This window comes from Eubalaena glacialis, chromosome 5 (assembly GCF_028564815.1).
Source record: "Eubalaena glacialis isolate mEubGla1 chromosome 5, mEubGla1.1.hap2.+ XY, whole genome shotgun sequence".
Classification (NCBI taxonomy): domain Eukaryota; kingdom Metazoa; phylum Chordata; class Mammalia; order Artiodactyla; family Balaenidae; genus Eubalaena; species Eubalaena glacialis.
The window spans coordinates 124,819,868-124,842,888 of NC_083720.1; the positions used below are offsets into that span (position 1 = coordinate 124,819,868).

At 40.0% G+C, this 23,021-nt stretch overlaps 1 protein-coding gene across 1 annotated transcript in view; it reads left to right on the forward strand.

The window, feature by feature from the left end:
* Window positions 1–18,093, forward strand: part of RNF150 (ring finger protein 150) — a 240,066-nt gene extending 221,973 nt beyond the window's left edge. The window contains exon 7 of the mRNA XM_061191653.1: window positions 17,643–18,093. Within this exon, the coding sequence (XP_061047636.1) occupies window positions 17,643–17,761 (119 nt within the window). The 3' untranslated portion in view covers window positions 17,762–18,093. The remainder of the gene's footprint in view (window positions 1–17,642) is intronic.
* Window positions 18,094–23,021: the final 4,928 nt, after the last annotated feature.

Below are 23,021 nucleotides of genomic sequence, written 5' to 3' on the forward strand. Positions count from 1 at the left end.
CAATGTTAAAAACCTTAAATCGATTGTGGTAGTAGAACAGGTTGATGTAAAATGATGCCTGCATACAGGACTCCAGTGTGCTCATGGCAGTGTTGTGTCTCTAGTTCAGTGCTGGGCTGTTTATTTACCTTATAATTTGCTTAAGCTCTTCTTGAGGACTTGTATTTCAGCAGTTTCACTGTTTAAAATGCTTCTTTCTTTTTAAAAAACATATGTGTGAGAAACTGTGTTCCTGCTTCTGTCCTCCCCTCCCCAGCCCCTTCCGGAGTGATGTAAAGTATCCCCTACTTTGCTATATGTTCTGCAGCTTGACCTTTAAACTAGACCTTGGGTTTCCATCAGAGCCTGTTCTCTAGTTTCTTCTTGCTCTTATGTTGGACTATCTTGTAACAGGGCGACACTTGTACCGGCAGGAGGGATAAGGCTGTCACATGGCAAATGAGCTCTTTATGAAATGTTGATGCATCAGCCTACATCGAATCACACTGAAGAAATAGAACATTACAGAAACAGTGAGGTAGTGGCCAGGGAAAGAAAGGACACCCTTTATCCATCAGGACCTTGATAGGCAAAGAAGGAAGTCAAGAGGCTTAATGGGATAGAAATAAAGCAGTTCTCAGTAAATGTACTAAATACAATAATAGCTGCCTGTTATCTGGCACACCATGTGCCAAACACACTGTGAAGTGAAGCACTATGTGGGTGTGTGTACATACACACACACCAGGTCTCGTTACAGCTACAAAAATATTATTATCACTATTTTACTGATAAGGAAACTGAGGTTGTTTATTTTCACCAGTTTATTTAAGCAAGTACTTTTTATGCACAAACATAATATAATCCAGGTACGTTAAGGTCATGACACTTCAGCCTGGCATTCAAATCACTCTTCAATTTTAGTACAGCCTACCTCTCCAACCCCATGCCTGACAGTGAGACCAGTCAGGAAAGTGGAAATCTCTCTAAGTATTTCAAAATAGGAGAATGTAATGCAAGAAATTGATTACAAAAATATCAGGAGAAAATAAACACCAGCCTTTATCTTGCACCATACATAAAATTAACTCGAGGAACTTCCCTGGTGGAACAGTGGTTAAGAATCTGCCTGCCGATGCAGGGGACACGGGTTCAATCCCTGGTCTGGGAAGATCCCACATGCCGCGGAGCAACTAAGCCCATGCGCCACAATTACTGAGCCTGTGCTCCAGAGCCCATGAGCCACAACTACTGAGCCCAAATGGCACAACTACTGAATCCCGCGTGCCTAGAGCCCATGCTCTGCAACAAGAGAAGCCACCGCAGTGAGAAGCCCATGCACCGCAAGAAAGTGTAACCCCCACTCGCCGCAACTAGAGAAAGCCCACGCCCAGCAACGAAGACTCAACACAGCCAAAAATAAATAAATAAAAAATAAATAAATTTTAAAAATAATAAGAATAATAAAAAATAAAATTAACTCAAAACGGGTCATAAATCTCAGCATGTGATACACCACTTTAGTAGAACAAAGGATGAAAATAACAATATCATCTCAATTGATGCAGAAAAAGCATTTGACAGAACACACAGAAACCAGTTGATTTTCCAAAGACTAACAATGAACAACCTAAAAAGGAGATTAAGAAAACAATCTCATTTACAATAACATCAAAAATAATAAAGTATTTAGGAGTAAACTTAACTGAGGAGATGGAAGACTTGTACACTAAAAACGACAAAACATTGCTGAAAGAAATTTAAAAGACACAAATAAATAGAAAGCCATCCCGTATTTGTGGATTGGAAGACTTAATATTGTTAAATGTTCCTACTACCCAGAGCAATCTATAGATTCAATCCAATCCCTATCAAAAATCCCAATGGCATTTTTTGCAGAAGTAAAAAAAAAAAAAAAAAAAAAAAAATCCTAAAATTCATATGGAATCTCAGAAGACCCTGAATAGCCAAAACAATCCTGAGAAAGAAGAACAAAGTTAGAGAGCTCACACTTCCTGATTTCAAAATATATTACAAAGGTACCATAATCAAAACAGGGTAGAAATGGCACAAAGACACATAGACCAATGAAACAGAATAGCGAGCCCAGAAATAAACCCTCACATATATGGTCAAATGCTCTGTGACAAGGGTGCCAAGACCACACAATGGGGAAGGATAGTCTTCTCGACAAATGGTGTTGGGAAAACTGGAAATCCACGAAAGCAGTTGGACCCTTATCTTGCAGGAATCATGCAGGATGGTGGTGTCCTGGGCATCTGTGGCACAACAGTGTGCGTGTGGTCAACAATATTGTACTGTATACTTGGAAGTTGTTTTGAGAGTGAATTTAATGTGCTGTGGTTTTTTGCCACCAAAAAAAAAAAAAAAATTGACTGTTTCTTATATAGTTACATATACCCACCATATGGACCCAGCAGTGCACTTCTAGGTATTTACCCAAGAGAAATGAAAATATATGCCCTCAAAAAGACTTGCACACAAATGTTCATAGCAGCTTTATTTACATTAGCCAATCACTGGAAATAACTCAAATGTTCATCAGCTTATGAATGGATAAGCAAAATGTGGTATATACACACAGCAGATCACTGTTCAGCAATAAAAAGGAGTGAGCTATTGATATCGGCAACATCATGGATAGATTTCACAATGAGTATACTGAGTGAAGGAAACCAGACACAAAAGAGTACATACTGTAAAACTGTATGTGTATAAAATTATAGAAAATTCATCTTACTCTAGAGCCGTAATTCTCCACTGGGGGTGATTTTGTCCCTCCGGGGGGCATTTGGCAACATCTGGAGACTTTCTGATTGTCATAGCTGGGGAGGGGGTGGCACTAGTGGCATTCAATGGATAGAGACCAAGAATACTACGAATCATCCTGCAATTCCCAGGACATCCCCCCTACGAGGAAGAATTCTCCAACCCCAAATATCAATTATACCAATGTTGAAAAACACTGATAAAGAGTTATAAAAAGAAAAGCAGATCAGGTGTTAGCTGGGGCCAGGGACAGGGGGAGGGAATGACTATAAAAGGACATGAGAAAGCTTTGGGGGGGAAATAGAAATGTTTAACATTTCAAATAAACACCATCAGGATAGTAAAGGTGGTTGCAAGAGTACATCCATGCATTACATCCCTCAAAGCTCATCAAAACTATGATTCAATAAAGTTGACTTAAAAAACCAGTTTGGAAGCCTGGAGGAGCAAGAGGGTGTTACCCAGAGCTCCTGAGCACGCTTCCACTATTCTGATGTTGCCGGAGCTGTCTTGCTTCTCCTGGGGAGACCGCCAGCACTGAGTAGGTAATCAGGATACTCCTCCCCTGATTCTACTGAAAGTACTGTCAACGCTTCTGAACCCCACAGGGACCTGCCTGAACCAGAGCATAAGAGCTTCCCTCTTCCTCCCACCTTCCAATCTCCTTGGCAGGACCTAGGAGAAAGCCAGCTGGCAAAGGAGTGTGGGAAATGCAGTTCCCAGCCTTCTAGCTCCCTAGGAAACAAGAGAGCACAGAGGGCAGAAAGGGGGCACAGTACCTATGGATGAGATCTGGCAGTTTGCTGTGGTTCTCCATATCCTCAGCTACAGCCAAATCAAACCATCCACCTGCCTTGTAATGTGCTCTGGTGATAACTCGTCAAGTTGGTTCTCCTGAAAGAAATGCCATCTCCCCTCATCTCCATACTTCAGTGCTAATCAGATCTCACCGCTGGTTTACATGTAACCTACTTCATGAACCCTCTGGGTTACCCAGTTGGTGGTGAAATTTACCTCACCTTTCTGTTTCTTTTGCATTTTATCTATACCTCTCTTTTAGCATATATCATCCTGTATTAAACTTATGTAGACACAAGTCTGATTTCTTTTACTAGATCAAATTCAATTTAAAAGCAGAGACTGTGTTTAGTTCATCTATTTTTTCCTCCAAAGGTCATCAACAGTGCTGTGTACCTAATAAATGTTCAATAAATTCCTATTGAATACATAAGTGGTAAATAAGTTGATGAATGAATAAATGAAGTCTATAGATAATTTTATACAATTGCAGAAATGGATATCTGCAGGGTATCTGCCTATCTCTCTAAATCCATCTGGTAGATGGATTTCTTTTTTGGATTTCTTTCCCTTTTTTATTCTTTTTTCATTCCAATCATATTCACATTTATCAAGAGCCTTCCATATACCAGATACTAGGCTTAATGCTTAAGGTTTTATGTGGGTAGTACTAATTAGGAATTGTAAAATAGCTATTAACAACATAAATGTTCACTAGATTTTGCCTTCATTCCTGCAAAAACTAATGTAAAACTAATGCAAAAATCACATTATCGCTTCTTTTCGCTCTTGGTAAGGAATTACTCAATGAATGAATTGTTAATGAAATCATAAGGAGTTTGAGCAATTGGAGAAAATCTTTCTCCTGCTGAGTGAAGTGTCACAGGGAAAGAAAACCAATGATGAAGAGATAAAAGCAGAGAGTGAAATCCTAACTTATGATCTTATTTAATATCCACATTTCCAGGGAGTTCTCCTTTACCAAGTCAGAATAAGAACAATGCTTTAAATGTCCCCAGGTGAAAAAGAATTTTCCTGATTTGAGCTCACCATGTCTATAATTAAGGAGCAAGCATTTAAAAAGGCAAAAGTGCCAGTTATATCTGAACAATTCTAGGAGTCACTTGGCCAAGTGGATGAATTTATATTGTAAGCCTGGAATGCTTGGTTCTCTAAGGTGACCAAGCATTGTCTTTGGGAACAACCTAGCAGCCAAATAGAAATCTAGCAGCTGTGCCATTGCAGAATAGCATAGCTGTCAACAGCACTGGCTGTTGCGTTAGGATTCCATTTCTGCCTCTTTCTATGTTTTTGACCGCGGACAAGTTGACTTCACCTGCAAAATGGGAAGCAGTCGTTGGGGTAATCATCCACCTACTCCAGAGCATCCTTGTAAGGATGACATACATAACATGTAATTGCTTAGAACAATGCCTGGAACATAGGAAGCAATCCTACACTCCAGCTATTATTATTAACATTATTGCACAGCCTCTGAAGAAAGTGACACAAAGGCCTACCATTCTCACAGCAGAAGCCACTCATAAGAGGGAAAATTTAAACGAAACTGGAAGTTTATCTCCCCAGAAATTCTTGTTAAGCAAAAGAGAGAAAAGCAAGGAACATATGTGAAAGGAATACATTTCCTTACTGGAAACACTCTGCATTTGAAATCAAACTAACTTTCCCGCTTAGATTACGACAGGGAGTATATAAGCAGTGCTCCAACCCTAAGACACCTTAATTCTGAAAAGAAATGAAAAGACAGCAATACTGTAAGGCAGCCAGTCCGGTTGTGTGTCTCCCCTATGGTGCTTTTGTATAATACAGGGTGATCGGAAATGTCCTATTTTCAAAAAGATAAACATCAGTAGCAATGGACAGAAGGATGCTGTTTTTCCTTGAAAACTTATTTTTCAAGTACATGGGGAAAAATAAGCTTTTATGTGATGTGTTTGTTAATTCCTAACCGAACAGGACTTATTCCAGCCTGCTACAGCTCTATGCCTCCTTTCATATGTCAGGCAGTAGAGTAAATATCAAGCCTCATTCTGGGATGGATAATTTTCTGCTTTAGCTGTGAATAACCATCATATAGAAACAATTAAGTAAGAAAGCAGTGACTTCAGATGAAAAGTGTCCTGTCAAGTTAATAAAACACATGGTCAGTGAAATGTAAACCAAAAGATTCATTTTTTTATAAAAAGCCAAGCCACTCTTGTTGCAGGCAGCAATGTGTTCTTCAACTTACCCAGGATGGAAAACCTCTTAAGTGAATGCTTCTCAGCCTTTTGTGGTTTCTGTAAGAATCTGGTAAAAGCAAACCCTCTCACCAGAAAAATGCATAAATGCACATAACCACAGAAGTGTGTACGTAATTTTGAGTACCTGGACACCCCCAAAATTCCACTAATCCTCAGGCTAAGAATCTCAACTCTGAAGTATGCATATGGTCAAGTTTGTGGACGCTGGTGTCAGACAGGCCTTGGTGTAAATTCTGGATCCAACTCCTACTGCCATGTACCTTTCTGAGCCTTAGTTTTATCACCTGAAAATAGAAATAATAATTCTTCCTATGTCATAGGTTAATTGTGAATATTCAGTCAACTTAAAGTATTTAGCATAGTCCCTGGCATATACTAACAATAAGCGCTAATATTGTTATTAGTTAATAAAATATAAAACTTGACACCCTATGTGTCCACAGAGGGACTTATTCAATTTCACTGCTACAAACGTTTACCAAGTGCCTCCTACTTCTGAAAGAGTGCGGTGGGATTCTGAAATGGGAATGTTGACAATGGGTGGCCCTGAGCCAGCGAAGTAAGATAGGCCCGATGTGCCCAAGACGGGACAGGCCAGATCTCAGGTTGGAAGGAACTTTAAGTCATCCAGCCCCACCGTTACAGACAGTTATATCAAACCCCCAGCAAAACTACAACTGCAGTGTCCATTTCACAAAGGGAAACCTGTGGCTCTTTAGGTAACACTTTATGTATCAAAGAGGAAAGGAATAAACCAAAGATATTAATCACTTATGGACTAAATGGAATTAATAAAAACAAATCCCGCCACTAAGAATTTTTTGGTTAACCACAGTTAGCCTACTGATGGATTTTACTTAGAATTAAATGTGGAAATATGTGAAAGCAGTAGTTATGGATCAACAAAATCGGTCACAAAGCTCCATTTAAAACAGTGTTTTCTGCTCACCGTCTAATCAGGTGCTCCTTAACGCTGTGATAAAGAGATTCAAGACTGAGCCTTAGATGACTTGGGATCAGTCTTTAAATCCACCAAAACACCTTCTCTATGCTGAAGTGAATAAAACATAAAAGAAGCAGACTCATAGAGAACAAACTAGTGTTTACCAGTGGGGATGGGGTAAGGGGCAATTTAGGGGTGGGGGACTGAGGCACTATTACAGCAAGCCACCACCATGTTTCATCTGTTTTGCTGCAGTGGTTTCTTCTGGATTATCTCCACCCATGACCTACCAATCTATTCTTCACTTAACAGCAAGAGTGCTCTTTTAAAATATTAAGCAGATCATATTACTCCCTGTTTAAATTCTCTCAATGTCCTTACAATGCATGAAACCAAGAGAAGAAAGTGTGTCAAGTAGGTATTATACTACTGTGTCAAAGGGACTAAGGCTTTTATTTTGTTTGTGAAATAGGAATAATAATACCCACATCAAAGGGTTATTGTGAGAATTCAGTAAAGGCCAATGTTATTTTTGCATTCATTTTATATTAGCTTTTGCAGGGAAGAAGATAAAATTCAGTGAACATTTATATTGTTAATTGTTACTTTACACTCCTCAATTAGTACCACCTACAGAGAACCTTCTAAATGTTTTGGTGTCAACATTTTTATTTGTATTATTTTGGCCTCGAAGTAAGACATCTGCCTTGATTAAAAGATAAAACCCTGCTTTTAAAAATTATGGAGCAAACCAAGTTCAATTAAAAACACAGGACAGACTAAAGAATAATTTCAGATGTCTTCAGATCATTTTTTTAAGTTTTGGCATGGAAAATGATTAGATATTGTGGTTGATGCAATGTCGCATCATGAAAATTGCACCATTTTTGGCAAATCTCTATTTTTATTGGTTTGAATTCATCTTTGCCTAGAGCAGTGCAGGACAATTTCCAAAATAGCGTCATGAATTCAACAGCCCATAGTTATAGCAGTCCCCACAGCCCTTTTCTCTTTCAATTCACACATTCCGATTTAGAAAACACCACGCTGAGAATGAATCCTTGAAATCTGCTGAGGCTGGTGGCTGAGAAGATAGGAGTGTAGGTGAAAAGCTGCAGGTACAGTAAGCTATCTCTACACAAGTCAACTCTTATCTGTGCTTCCTTTTGTACTAGCTCCATATGAAAGCTATAAGATCACTCCATGGTGAGCTCTTCGGTTGACTTATAGTTTACTTGTGAGCTGTCATTTTTGGCTTCTTGTGAACTAAATTGGTTCATGGACTATTGCCCAAAAGAACAAGAACAAGAAGAAGGAGAATGAGAAGGAGGGGCAGGTGAAGGGGGAAGAGAAGGGAGACAATATATCTCTACAATACAGCCCTCATTTTTAAAATTTTTAAAATTTTTTATATAATTTTTAAAGGTTACACTCCATTTACAGGTATTGCAAAATATTGGCCATATTCCCTTGTGTCGTACAATACATCCATGTAGCCTGTCTTACACCCAGTAGTTTGTGCCTCCCACTCCCCCCCCATCATGACCCTCCCCCTCCCCCCACTGGTAACCACTAGTTTGTTCCCTCTATCTGTGAGTCTGCTTCCTTTTTTGTTGTATTCACTAGTTTGTTGTATTTTTTAGATTCCACATATAAGTGATATCATACAGTATTTGTCTTTCTCTGTCTGACTTATTTCACTTAGCATAACACCCTCCCAGCCCATCCATGTTGCTGCAAGTGGCAAAATTTCATTCTTTTTTATAGCTGAGTAGTATTCCATTGTACATATATATGTATATATATCACATCTTCTTTATCCATTCAGCTGTCGATGGACACTTAGGTTGCTTCCATATCTTTGGCCCTCATTTTTTATCTCCAGGAATAAGAATATTTCAGCTTTCTTTACACCTCAGAGTAGTGATTTCTCCCATTTAGTACGTACTTGTACTTAATATACACTAGCAAACCTTCTTTTTGATTAAGAAAAAAAATTTTTTTAATAGAAAGCAACATGTTGAAGGGTTACGACAAAAGAAAGACAACTCTTTCTCACTGGTAATTCTGTTAAATAATTATTTATTGAGCACCTGCCATGTGTGAGGCACTGTGCTAGACTGGCATCAGCATATACGTGAATAAACTGTAACAACTGGAAAGGACTCTAAGGTATCTAGTCCAAACTCTCATTTTATAGACATTTAAACTCTAGTCCTAAAGGAGAAAGTGACTTATACAAAGTAACATGTGTAGTTACTTATAGCCGAGACTAGAATACAGTGTCCTAAAGTAAGATAGGGTCCCAGTTCTCATAAATATAATTTTCAGTATATAATTTTCTCATTGTAAAAGTGATGCTTACAGAGAGCACTGAGTAAAAAGAGTGGATTGAACACATGAAATTACTTCCAGCCACTCCTAAAACCCCACAAAAACAAAGGGATTTTTGTAAGGCATAGACCAACATGGACAGGGAAAATGTAAAAAGAGACAAAGGCAAAATTTGGGCAACTGGGGAAAAAATAAGGGGTCATTGACCTAGTGGACCTAAAAATCAGAGCGAGGTCCTGTCTCTGGCTGTGCAGGTTGTGTCCTGCTGAAATTCAGTGCCCACTACTCACTCAGCCTCCAGAGTGAAAGCTTCCTCCAGGTGGTGCTGAGTGCAGCCTACACAACAGCAAGCCACAGCCCTGCAGAGAAAACAAGTGCGAAGCAGGAAGGGGAGGACCATCCTAGTTTGCATCAAAGAATTCCCCAAAGGTCAGGGATGGAAGGTACCAGATGGCTCTGGAGAGGAGGATAAATGGGAAGGAAGTACACACACACAAAATAAAGATGGGCTATACGTACAGGTATAGATACAGATACAGATATGGATGTGGATACAGATATAGATATAGCTATTTAGCCAGCCTAGAATGTATACGGTACGAGGCAGGAATCCAGTTTCACCTTTTTCTAAATGACTAGTTTTATTGAATTTTTGTTGAATGTCACCATTTTCAAAGACTAAATACTGTACTTCTATCTACCAAGATCTGCTTCCAAAGTTTTATTCTACCCATTGATCTGTCTACATTTCTACAAACCTCATGCACTTTTGGGTCTGGGAAACATTTTAGATCTCAGTCTTTAGGTATATCCCTGTGAAACACCTCATTTCTCTAAAACTGATTCTAAGACCATAACTCTTTGTTAGTTCTCTGTTTGTCTCCTTTTAAACATCTGAAGAATTCACTACGCTTCATGAAACTCATATATTTTTCTTAACTACACTTCAACATGAAATAAATTATATCAATGATTATGAGAGCAAAAGTGTATTACAACCATCCGCATTCTTTAGCACTTAGATGTTTTGTTGGTCTTTTAATTGCGTATTTCTTCTGCGGGGTAATGGAACATACAAGATCTTCTGGTTTTAAAGCTGCCTTATAGGCAGCTGAGCTCCCCAGCCTCCCCTGTTCGTACTCCCTAGCTTGCCTCTGAATCCCAGTCATATTTAAATACAGTCTGATGTCCGTCTGCACAAGGCTCCCTATCACCTACAGCCATCTGTGCATGCTATTGCTAGTGCTTAAAAGATTCATCCTTCTCATTCATCTGGCTAAAATACAAGTTATCCTATAGGACTCAGTTTAGATATCGCAGCCTGTGGGAAGCCTTCTTTGATTCACTAAATGGTTATGTAGCCCCGTTACCTGCTCCTATAAAACCGGTACATCTTCCAGCAAAGTGCTTATCCTGTTGGGTGGTAATTGACAAGTAAATGGTCTGCCTGTCTACTGGACAGTAAGCTCCTTGAGGTCTGGAACTGCCTCGCTCTCACCTATATCCCTACAGTTAGCATAAGCCTTAGCATGTAGTAGGGACTCAATAATTATGTCTTGAGTGAATGAATGATATCTGTTCATTGAAGAATGGTTAGGAGTAACACTAAATTTTTTTTAAAGAAAAGAAAATAATTATAAACCCTAAAACTTGAGACAACTCTTATTAACATTTTTGGTTTTCCTGCTTCTAGTTAACTTTCTCTGTCGATTTCACTGCACTACAAACTCTCTGGAAACGTCACTTTAGTGATTAAGATTGTCCTTTAGAAGAAATATAGTTTACTGAGATATTTTTTATTGTTGGACTTCTTGCAATGTTTTGCTGCTATAAATAATGCTTAAATGAATAGTTCTGCATCTCTGATTATTTCTCTATAATGCATTCTGGAAATGAAATTACTGAGTGAAAATTTCACAGTTCTGAGTGCAGTTGATCAAAATACCTACCTCAGTGTACCCTTAACTGTAATACAGTCTTTTTTAAAGAGTGAAGATTTCATTAAAAAAAGCAATAACTTCTTTTTACCTGATATTTATTGGCCATTTATATTACATTTTTTGTGAACTGTATAACAGTAACCTTTACCCATTTTTCTGTTGGACTCAGTTTTTCTTATTTATTTAAAAGCTCTCTGTTAAGAATACAGTCCTCAAAGATTGGTTCAAGATGGTGGAGTAGAAGGACGTGCTCTCACTCCCTCTTGCAAGAGCACCAGAATCACAACTAACTGCTGAACAATCATCGACAGGAAGACACTGGAACACACCCAAAAAGATACCCCACAACCAAAGACAAAGGAGAAGCCACAGTGAGATGGTAGGAGGGGCGCAATCACAATAAAATCAAATCCCATAACTGCTGGGTGGTGACGCACAAACTGGAGAACACTTAAACCACAGAAGTCCATCCACTGGAGTGAAGGCTCTGAACCCCACATCAGGCTTCCCAACCTGGGGGTCTGGCAACGGGAGGTGGAATTCCTAAAGAATCAGACTTTGAAGGTTAGCGGGATTTGATTACAGGACTTCGACAGGACTGGGGGAAACAGAGACTCCACTCTTGGAGGGCACACACAAAGTAGTGTGTGCATCGGGACCCAGGGGAAGGAGCAGTGACCCCATAGGAGACTGAAACAGACCTACCTGCTAGTGTTGGAGGGTCTCCTGCAGAGGCGGGAGGTGGCTGTGTCTCACCATGAGGACAAGGACACTGGCAGCAGAAGTTCTGGGAAGTACTCCTTGGCATGAGCCCTCCCAGAGTCCACCATTAGCCCCACCAAAGAGCCCAGGCAGGCCCCAGTGTGGGGTCGCCTCAGGCCAAACAACGAATAGGGAGGGAACCCAGCCCCACCCATCAGCAGACAAGCAGATTAAAGTTTTACTGAGCTCTGCCTTCCAGAGCAACAGTCAGCTCTACCCACCACCAGTCCCTCCCATCAAGAAACTTGCACAAGCCTCTTAGATACCCTCATCCACCAGAGGGCAGACAGCAGAAGCAACAAGAACTACAATCCTGCAGCCTGTGGAACAAAAACCACATTCACAGAAAGATAGACAAGATGAAAAGGCAGAGGGCTATGTACCAGATGAAGGAACAAGGTAAAACCCCAGAAAAACAACTACATGAAGTGGAGATAGGCAACCTTCCAGAAAAAGAATTCAGAATAATGATAGTGAAGATGATCCAGGACCTCGGAAAAACAATGGAGGCAAAGATCGAGAAGACGCAAAAATATTTAACAAAGACCTAGAAGAATTAAAGAACAAACAAACAGAGATGAACAATACAATAACTGAAAGGAAAAATACACTAGAAGGAATCAATAGCAGAATAACTGAGGCAGAAGAACGGATAAGTGACCTGGAAGACAGAATGGTGGAATTCACTGCTGCAGAACAGAATAAAGAAAAAAGAATGAAAAAAAATGAAGACAGCCTAAGAGACCTCTGGGACAACATTAAACGCAACAACATTCGCATTATAGGGGTCCCAGAAGGAGACGAGAGAGAGAAAGGACCCGAGAAAATATTTGAAGAGATTATAGTCAAAAACTTACCTAACATGGGAAAGGAAATAGCCACCCAAGTCCAGGAAGCACAGAGAGTCCCATACAGGATAAACCCAAGGAGAAACACGCCAAGACACATAGTAATCAACTTGGCAAAAATTAAAGACAAAGAAAAACTATTGAAAGCAGCAAGGGAAAAACGACAAATAACATACAAGGGAACTCCCATAAGGTTAACAGCTGATTTCTCAGCAGAAACTCTACAAGCCAGAAGGCAGTGGCATGACATATTTAAAGTGATGAAAGGGAAGAACCTACAACCAAGATTACTCTACCCAGCAAGGATCTCATTCAGATTCGATGGAGAAATCGAAAGCTTTACAGACAAGCAAAAGCTAAGAGAATTAAGCACCACCAAACCAGCTCTACAACAAATGCTAAAGGAACTTCTCTAAGTGGGAAACACAAGAGAAGAAAAGACCTACAAAAACAAACCCAAAACAATTAAGAAAATGGTCATAGAAACATACATATCAATAATTACCTTAAACGTGAATGTATTAAATACTCCAACCAAAAGACACAGGCTTGCTGAATGGATACAAAAACAAGACCCATATATATGCTGTCTACAAGAGACCCACTTCAGACCTAGGGACACATACAGACTGAAAGTGAGGGGATGGAAAAAGATATTCCATGCAAATGGAAATCAAAAGAAAGCTGGAGTAGCAATACTCATATCAGATAAAATAAACTTTAAAATAAAGAATGTTACAAGAGACAAGGAAGGACACTACGTAATGATCAAGGGATCAATCCAAGAAGAAGATATAACGATTATATATGCACCCAACATAGGAGCACCTCAGTACATAAGGCAACTGCTAACAGCTATAAAATAGGAAATCGACAGTAACACAATAATAGTGGGGGACTTTAACACCTCATTTACACCACTGGACAGATCATCCAAATAGAAAATTAATAAGGAAACACAAGCTTTAAATGACACAATAGACCAGAGACATTTAATTGTTATTTATAGGACATTCCATCCAAAAACAGCAGATTACACTTTCTTCTCAAGTGCACATGGAACATTCTCCAGGATAGATCACATCTTGGGTCACAAATCAAGCCTCAGTAAATTTTTAAAAATTGAAATCATATCAAGCATCTTTTCTGACCACAACGCTATGAGATTAGAAATCAATTACAGGGAAAAAAACATAAAAAACACAAACACATGGAGGCTAAACAATATGTTACTAAATAACCAAGAGATCACTAAAGAAATCAAAGAGGAAATCAAAAAATACCTGGAGACAAATGACGATGAAAACACGACGATCCAAAACCTATGGGATGCAGCAAAAGCAGTTCTAAGAGGGAAGTTTATAGCAATACAGTCCTACCTCAAGAAACAACAAACATCTGAAATGAACAATCTAACCTTACACCTAAAAGAACTAGAGAAAGAAGAACAAACAAAACCCAAAGTTAATAGAAGGAAAGAAATCATAAAGATCAGAGCAGAAATAAGTGAAATAGAAACAAAGAAAACAATAGCAAAGATCAATAAAACTAAAAGCTGGTTCTTTGAGAAGATAAACAAAATTGATAAACCATTAGCCAGACTCATCAAGAAAAAGAAGGAGAGGATACAAATCATTAAAATTAGAAATGAAAAAGAAGTTACAACAGACACCGCAGAAATACAAAGCATCCTAAGAGACTACTACAAGTAACTCTATGCCAATAAAATGGACAACCTGGAAGAAATGGACAAACTCTTAGAAAGGTATAACCTTCCAAGACTGAACCAGGAAGAAATAGAAAATAGGAACAGACCAATCACAAGTAATGAAATTGAAACTGTGATTAAAAATCTTCAAGCAAACAAACGTCCAGGACCAGATGGCTTCACAGGTGAATTCTATCAAACATTTAGAGAAGAACTAACACCCATCTTTCTCAAACTATTCCAAAAAACTGCAGAGGAAGGAACACTCCCAAACTCATTCTGTGAGGCCACCGTCACCCTGATACCAAAACCAGACAAAGATACTACAAAAAAAGAAAATTACAGACCAATATCACTGATGAATATAGATGCAAAAATCCTCAACAAAATAGTAGCAAACAGAATCCAGCAACACATTAAAAGGATCATACACCATGATCAAGTGGGATTTATCCCAGGGATGCAAGGATTCTTCAATACATGCAAATCAATCAATGTGATACACCATATTAACAAATTGAAGAAGAAAAACCATATGATCATCTCAATAGATGCAGAAAAAGCTTTTGACAAAATTCAACACCCATTTATGATAAAAACTCTCCAGAAAGTGGACAAAGAGGGAGCCTACCTCAGCATAATAAAGGCCATATATGACAAACCCACAGCCAACATCATTCTCAATGGTGAAAAACTGAAAGCATTTCCTCTAAGATCAGGAACAAGACAAGGATGTCCACTCTCACCACTATTATTCAACATAGTTTTGGAAGTCCTAGCCACAGCAATCAGAGAAGAAAAAGAAATAAAAGGAATACAAACTGGAAAAGAAGAAGTAAAACTGTCACTGTTTGCAGATGACATGATACTATACATAGAGAATCCTAAAGATGCCACCAGAAAACTACTAGAGCTAATCAATGAATTTGGTCAAGTTGCAGGATACAAAATTAATGCACAGAAATCTCTTGCACTGCTATACACTAATGATGAAAAATCTGAAAGAGAAATTAAAGAGACACTCCCATTTACCATTGCAACAAAAAGAATAAAATACCTAGGAATAAACCTACCGAGGGAGACAAAAGACCTGTATGCAGAAAACTATAAGACACTGATGAAAGAAATTAAAGATGATACAAACAGATGGAGAGATATACCATGTTCTTGGATTGGAAGAATCAATATTGTGAAAATGACTATAGTACCCAAAGCAATCTACAGATTTAATGCAATCCGTTTCAAATTACCAATGGCACTTTTTACGGAACTGGAACAAAAAATCTTAAAATTTGTATGGAGACACAAAAGACCCCGAATAGCCAAAGCAGTCTTGAGGGAAAAAAATGGAGCTGGAGGAATCAGACTCCCTGACTTCAGACTATACTACAAAGCTACAGTAATCAAGACAATATAGTACTGGCACAAAAACAGAAATATAGATCAATGGAACAAGATAGAAAGCCCAGAGATAAACCCACACACCTATGGTCAACTCATCTATGACAAAGGAGGCAAGGATATACAATGGAGAAAAGAGAGTCTCTTCAATAAGTGGTGCTGGGGAGACTGGACAGCTACATGTAAAAGAATGAAATTAGAACACTCCCTAACACCATACACAAAAATAAACTCAAAATGGATTAGAGACCTAAATGTAAGACTGGACACTATAAAACTCTTAGAGGAAAACTTAGGAAGAACACTCTTTGACATAAATCACAGCAAGATCTTTTTTGATCCACCTCCTAGAGTAATGGAAATAAAAAGAAAAATAAACAAATGGGACCTAATGAAACGTAGAAGCTTTTGCACAGCAAAGGAAACCATAAACAAGACGAAAAGACAACCCTCAAAATGGGAGAAAATATTTGCAAACGAATCAACGGACAAAGGATTAATCTCCAAAATATATAAACAGCTCATGCAGCTCAATATTAAAAAAACAAACAACCCAATCCAAAAATGGGCAGAAGCCCCAAGTAGACATTTCTCCAAAGAAGATATACAGATGGCCAAGAAGCACATGAAAAGCTGCTCAACATCACTGATTATTAGAGAAATGCAAATCAAAACTACAATGAGGTATCACCTCATACCAGTTAGAATGGGCATCATCAGAAAATCTACAAAGAACAAATGCTGGAGAGGGTGTGGAGAAAAGGGAACTCTCTTGCACTGTTGGTGGGAATGTAAATTGATACAGCCACTATGGAGAACAGTATGGAGGTTCCTTAAAAAACTAAAAATAGAATTACCATATGACCCAGCAATCCCACTACTGGTCATATACCCAGAGAAAACCATAATTCAAAAAGACACATGCACCCGAATGTTCATTGCAGCACTATTTACAATAGCCAGGTCATGGAAGCAACCTAAATGCCCATCGACAGACAAATGGATAAAGAAGATGTGGTACATATATACAATGGAATATTACTCAGCCATAAAAAGGAACGAAATTGGGTCATTTGTAGAGACATGGATGGATCTAGAGACTACCATGCAGAGTGAAGTAAGTCAGAAAGAGAGAAACAAATATCATATATTAACGCATATATGTGGAGCTAGAAAAATGGTACAGATGAACTGGCTTGCAGGGCAGAAATTGAGACACAGATGTAGAGAACAAATGTATGGACACCAAGAGGGGAAAGTGGCGGGGGTGGGGGGGATGGTGGTGTGATGAATTGGGAGATTGGGATTGACATATATACACTAATATGTATAAAATGGATAACTAATAAGAACCTGCTGTATAAAAAATAAAATAAAATAAAGTTCAAAAAAAAGAAAACAAAAAAAAATGAATACAATCCTCTGTGAAATTTTTGCAGATATTCCCAGTGTGACATATACCTTTAATCTTATTTTTCATGTTTTTAATATTTTTAGAATTTTATACACATTTATCAATCTTTTCATCTGTGAATTGCTCAATTTCTTTTCCATGTAGAACTTCTTGCCTTACTTAGAGATGTTAGATATATTTTCTTCCTACTTAGATATATACTTATAAGATATATTTTCTTCTGGCTTCATTAGTTTCTTTTGTTTCCATTTAACTTCTTGACCCATTTAGAATTTATTTGGGGATGTAGTGTGAGAAAAGTCTCTAACTAGACTTTTTTTCTTTTTTTTTTTTTTTTACAAAGTAGCCTAATACCTTCTCTTGGGCTTCAATGAAATGTTATTAAGGGCAATTGTATTGAAATAATCAGCATCTGAAGACATAGCTCAGTGTTCACTGTGAACTTTGTTTCCTCCCACCAGGTGAGCAGGAGCCAGCTATAAGCAGTGATTCTGACATCTCGCTGATCATGGCAATGGAGGTTGGACTGTCTGATGTAGAACTTTCCACCGACCAAGACTGCGAAGAGGTGAAATCTTGAAATGGCGAATATAGAAAAAGGGGATGATAGGACCCAAGGGGAAGGAAGGGAGGAGTGCCCCAAGACTGGACCAGGCACACGCACCTCCAGAACACCTTGGCAACTCCAGGGCACTCCACACAAGAATGGTACCGAAAAGCAATATCCAAAGTCACGTTCATCAGGATGCAGTTTCTCCGTCTCTACAACAGCTCATGGCCTTGGCACCTTGGAAGTTGAAAGCTGATCTTCTCTCCCATGTCCTTGGAGACACACACTTCCGAAGTTCCTCAAACAGACTGAAAAGACTCTTTTAGGGCTTCTTAGTTTCATTTCAGTTTCTTGTTTTCCTATTTGGGGAATGTTGTTGATTTCTTTGGCGCTTTCTTTTTAAGGACTATGTGTAGTTTATGTTCACGCTTTTGTTTTGCCTTTGATTCACTGCAGCTTTTGTACAGAGTTCTGTTTAGAAGCATCAGTTCCTGCTATGACCAGTTTGTATTCCATCTCTGAGATTAATGTCCTTGACCTCTCAGCATGAAGTGTGCATGGCTTTAGGAAGTGCCTCAGCGCCTTGCAACAGTCTAAGGCCAGCTTTCGTTTAGAATCTGAATTCTTTTAAGTGGATCTTGGAAATGCCAGCTGCCAGAGACCCCAACGCCAAGCTCTGAATCTGCTGAGGCCACTGCTCATTTTTTTCAGCTACACACGCTGGCTTCCACTTGCCAGGCTCTGTTAAGGACCGACGTGACTTGAGAAGGAAGCTCTAGGGAGGCACTTCAATCCATCTAATTCTTAACAGTCTTTGGCTGAAATTCTGAACTCACAAGTTCCCACTAGGGCATTAGCGCTGTTCTCTGTGGCTGTAGGACTTGTCCGTCACTGGGACTGCACGCCTAGTTTTCAAGCCAGATACCATATACTCTTCCTGAAAGCAAAATGCCTGTTTCCCCAAGGCTACAGCAGTCTTTTGTTACCTCCACAAATGGGTTCTGCAGGAGATGGAAACTTTAGAAAAGATCCAATCATCTTTGGATCCAACACAGTGAGGGCTGCAGTAGCATCTAGGTCTTACCTTAATTCCAATATTCTGTTCAACCTCGCCAGACCCCGAGGGAGGATTTAGGTAAATCCTTAAGAAATTGCTTCCCAGGGCTCCCCTGAGTGCGTCTAGATACCAAGTGAGATGGGAGGTGTGATTTGATAAACCATTTGATCTAAAAAGTACAGCATGGGAATTGTTGACGTCAAGTTTCTCCTGACTGAGAGAGACGAAGAGGGAAAGGAAACGAGGTATCAAAGTGAATTCTAAAAACCCACCGGTGTTCTTAAACTGTTTGTTTTTATTCTTTTTTTGACAGAGGTGTGCTATTTTTTTCAGTGGGCAATTTTGTAATACATTGAGACTCTCCAGATGCAGGGATGACTAAGGCAGTGTGAATAGCTTCCCTGGACCATTAGATGGATCACCTCGACATCCGTGAAAGGCCATGCTACTGCGTGGGTTACCTGGGAGAGAAAGCTTCTCTCCCTGAGTTATTTATGTATGTGATGAGGCCCTTCTGTCTCGCTACATGCACACTCATGCAAAAACAGAGTTTGGTTCTGCTGTAAGAGCTTGCTGCCTGCTGGAACACGGTGTATGTGTCAAGGGAGACCCCTGGCTGCTCTTTTTTCACCACCTTGAACAATTTCCTATTTGACGCTTTCTAAGTAGGCAGCAAGGCAAGGAAAATGATCACCACCTTCACAAATGTCACATCTCTCTAGGAGTCCAACACTTGCAGTAATGAAATCCAGGGTCTCCAGGCAGGGAGACATGAAGGCAGTGCCAAATCAGGAGTCAGGAGGCGTAGATGAGCAGCGTGCTTGCTGGGCCTCGGCTTCTCCATCTGTAAGTGAATGAGATTAACAAGATGATGCCCAAGCCTCCTTCTGGTCTCAGGACCACTAATGAGCATTTTGCTGGGGGATCCATTTTTGACAGAGAGCTATGACATATAGCAGACTTTCTACCTTGGGGAGGCACAGTTACTTGACATGTAACGTATAACAGCTTTTGAGATCTGGCACTCCTGCGTGGCTGAGACTATCTAAATGACTGAATTTTAAGTGCAAGTAGGAGTTGGTTTGTTTTGCCTTGTTTTAAAAACCACACTTAGGGCTTCCCTGGTGGCTCAGTGGTTAAGAATCCACCTGCCAATGCAGGGGACACGGGTTCGAGCCCTGGTCTGGGAAGATCCCACATGCCGCGGAGCAACTAAGCCCGTGCGCCACAACTACAGAAGTCCGCACGCCTAGAGCCCGTGCTCCGCAACAAGAGAAGCCACTGCAATGAGAAGCCCGCGCACTGCAACGAAGAGTAGCCCCTGCTCGCCGCAACTAGAGAGAAGCCCGCGTGCAGCAACGAAGACCCAGCGCAGCCAAAAAAAATAAAAACAAAAACCACACTTAGTCACAGAGTTTGCAGTCTCTGGATACTTTCAAATCCTCGTTCTCGGTGTAGAATTCTTCGTCTCCCGGTATTTCTTTTTCCTGGTCAGCGAAGGCCTGCACTGCCGACCTCTCCTTCAGTCGGCTTTGCCCAAAACAAATTTTGGTATTAAGTCAAGGGGAATTAGAAGGACAATTCAACAGCAAAGGAAATATAAATTGTATTCCATGCCCAGAGAGAAAATGCCTTTTGGATTGATGGGTGTTCTCTCTTCCTGCCAGCGACCAGGTAGATCAGGAATTGGTAGCTGATGTGCTCTGTGGCCCAGCAGCCCCTATAAGATGCTGCATAGGGGATGAGGGGCCCGGCCGGCCAATCTGAGGCCTGTGGACCTGACCCCAAGGAGGTTCTGCTGCAAACTCGCTGAGCCTAGAAGTTTCTCCTTTACCGAAGGTTTGTTTCTGAAGAATTTTCCTATGGCTTTGGTAGTTTTAAACAAAAAGCAAAAAGGTTAACTGGCATGGGACGTGTTCCAAAAAAAAAAAAAAAATGGAAACAATCCTTCCTCCACAGCCTTCTTCACCTCCTCCCCAACGAAGAAGAAACTCTGACCTGGGGCCCCGGTAGCTCAAAGAGTATCAAAGGGTGTGGGAACCTTCTAGAGGTGTATGCAGACTTGATGTGTATTTTTCTTTAGTGTCTAGACCAGCACTGTTCAGCAGAAATATAGTACAAGTCCCACATGTAATTTTCAATTTTCTACTGGCCACATTTTAAAAAAGCAAAAGGAAACAGGTAAAAGTAATTTTAATAATATCCTTCTTTAAGCCAATATTATTGTTTCGACACGTAATTAGTGTAAAAAGTATTCATGAAATACTTGACGTTCTTTTTCCGTACTAAATCTTCTAAGGGCAGCGTATGCTTTACACTCACACACCTATTCGTTCGGACTGGCCATTTCTCCAGCTGTCAGCCGTGTCACATGGCTCGTGGCCACCTTGGACTGCGCGGGGCTAGAGCTTCTCGAACATTCTCACAAGATTCCCTGACCCTCACAGAGTAAAAAGGTTAAAACCTAATTACCTCCAGAAAGAACTAGACTCCACCCAGGCCACCTAATGAGAGGCCCAGAGATCCATTTGTTTTATAATGAGTAAATATGCAGACCATCCTTTTTGAAATTTTTGCTGGATCTTTCTAACCACACCAATGACGTCCATGACCGTTTTCTGTTGCTTCCTTGACCAGTTGTTTTTTTAAAAGTCACACAAAGCATGTTGATTTGGTGCTGAGACAAAACTTTATCCTTCACTTCCACCCTTGGACTGATGTGTGGCACTCAGGAGCCAAAGAGAAATCCAGACTCTACTCATCCAACTTTACCTCAACCCCTGGTCTGCCTTCTTCCTGATTGGCAGAAGGTCTTTTCCTGGTCCCAGTGCCCCGTAGTCCCACCACTATAGCTAAAATGCCTGGATTTGGGAGGAAAAAGTGGGAAGGTACATATTGACTCCAAATACAAGACTTTGTGTGGCTGTGGCCTTCTCAATAGAGAAGAAGTCTTTGGGGCTTGTGACCATCTGGCCCCAAGTTGGTGAATTATGACCACCTGCAACTCAGAAGCCAGCTCTCAACTTGGAAGTAAGCATCCCCCTTAGACCCCAAGGCTGTGGGCAAGAAAAGGAGCATCTCCATTCCCTCAGAATAATTTAGAGTCCCCCCTAGGAATTGCTATGTCCTGTGTGGCCAGTCCCTTTGGGAAGAACTGAGCCCTGATCATGCATAGAGCATAGGAATATTGATGATTTCATCTCTAGGGTTTGGTCACCCCTAAAATGTCAACTCCATCATCTAGGCAGAGAGTGGTGGAGAGTTTGGAGAAGTTAGAAAGTTAGAAGTAGCAAAGGCACCTACCTTTTCTGACATCACTTAGTAATGATCATGACCATGGCATCAAATCTTTGTCCAAAGAGGTTTTGTTTGTTTGTTTTGTTTTGTTTTGAGCATTTTCCTCATTCTGATGGAAACATCCTGGATGTTCTTGGGTCTGGATTTGGTCATATCAAACCATGGTACCCAGTGGCTAGTGCAGTTGCTGCTCTGACATCCCTGAAGCTGCCATCCTTTCAGAACCAAAAATGATGACAGATAGCCTACCGTGGGACTCTTTTACTCCCATCATGTTGGTCATGTTTAGATGAAAATTCTTGCAGAGCATACAAAATAAATGGCATTTAGTTGTCCGTTGAATGAATCACCTTGACCAAAAACAAAGAAACCTCATTAAATCAAAACCCTTTCAGAAAACCTGAGATAGAGTCACAGCCTCTGAGGAGGGAGGACCCAGCCCCCCACCCCCCCGTGATTCTAGATAGAGCCCCTGAGTCCATTTCTGGTAGCGTTTTTTTAATAGACTCCCACTTAGATTTCTTGCCCTTTTTTGTCTGGGTGTGTCTCTATCTCTGGATCTCTCTGACTGCCTGTCTCTTTCTTTGTACACACACCCACACACACATCCTTTTCCCATCTTTCAGGACCAAAAAAAAAAACCTTAGCGGCTCTGGATCTATAGGGTTGTCACTATTGTGATTACCATTGTTCCTGTTGGCGTTTTTTTACTGTGCAGCAGTATCTATCTTTTCACTTCTGATGAGGAAAACCAGTTGACTATAAAGGCAAATTAACTTCCTCTGTAATGGGGCTTGCCTCATTTTCACGTCTCATATCACTAATTTTATCACAAATCACCTCTAGCTATTGCCTTTTTTTTTTTTAAAGGGTTCCTTGCCAGAAAAGTCTCTGAGGTAAATAATGGCAAGGTAACAATTCCAGAATGCTGTCTAA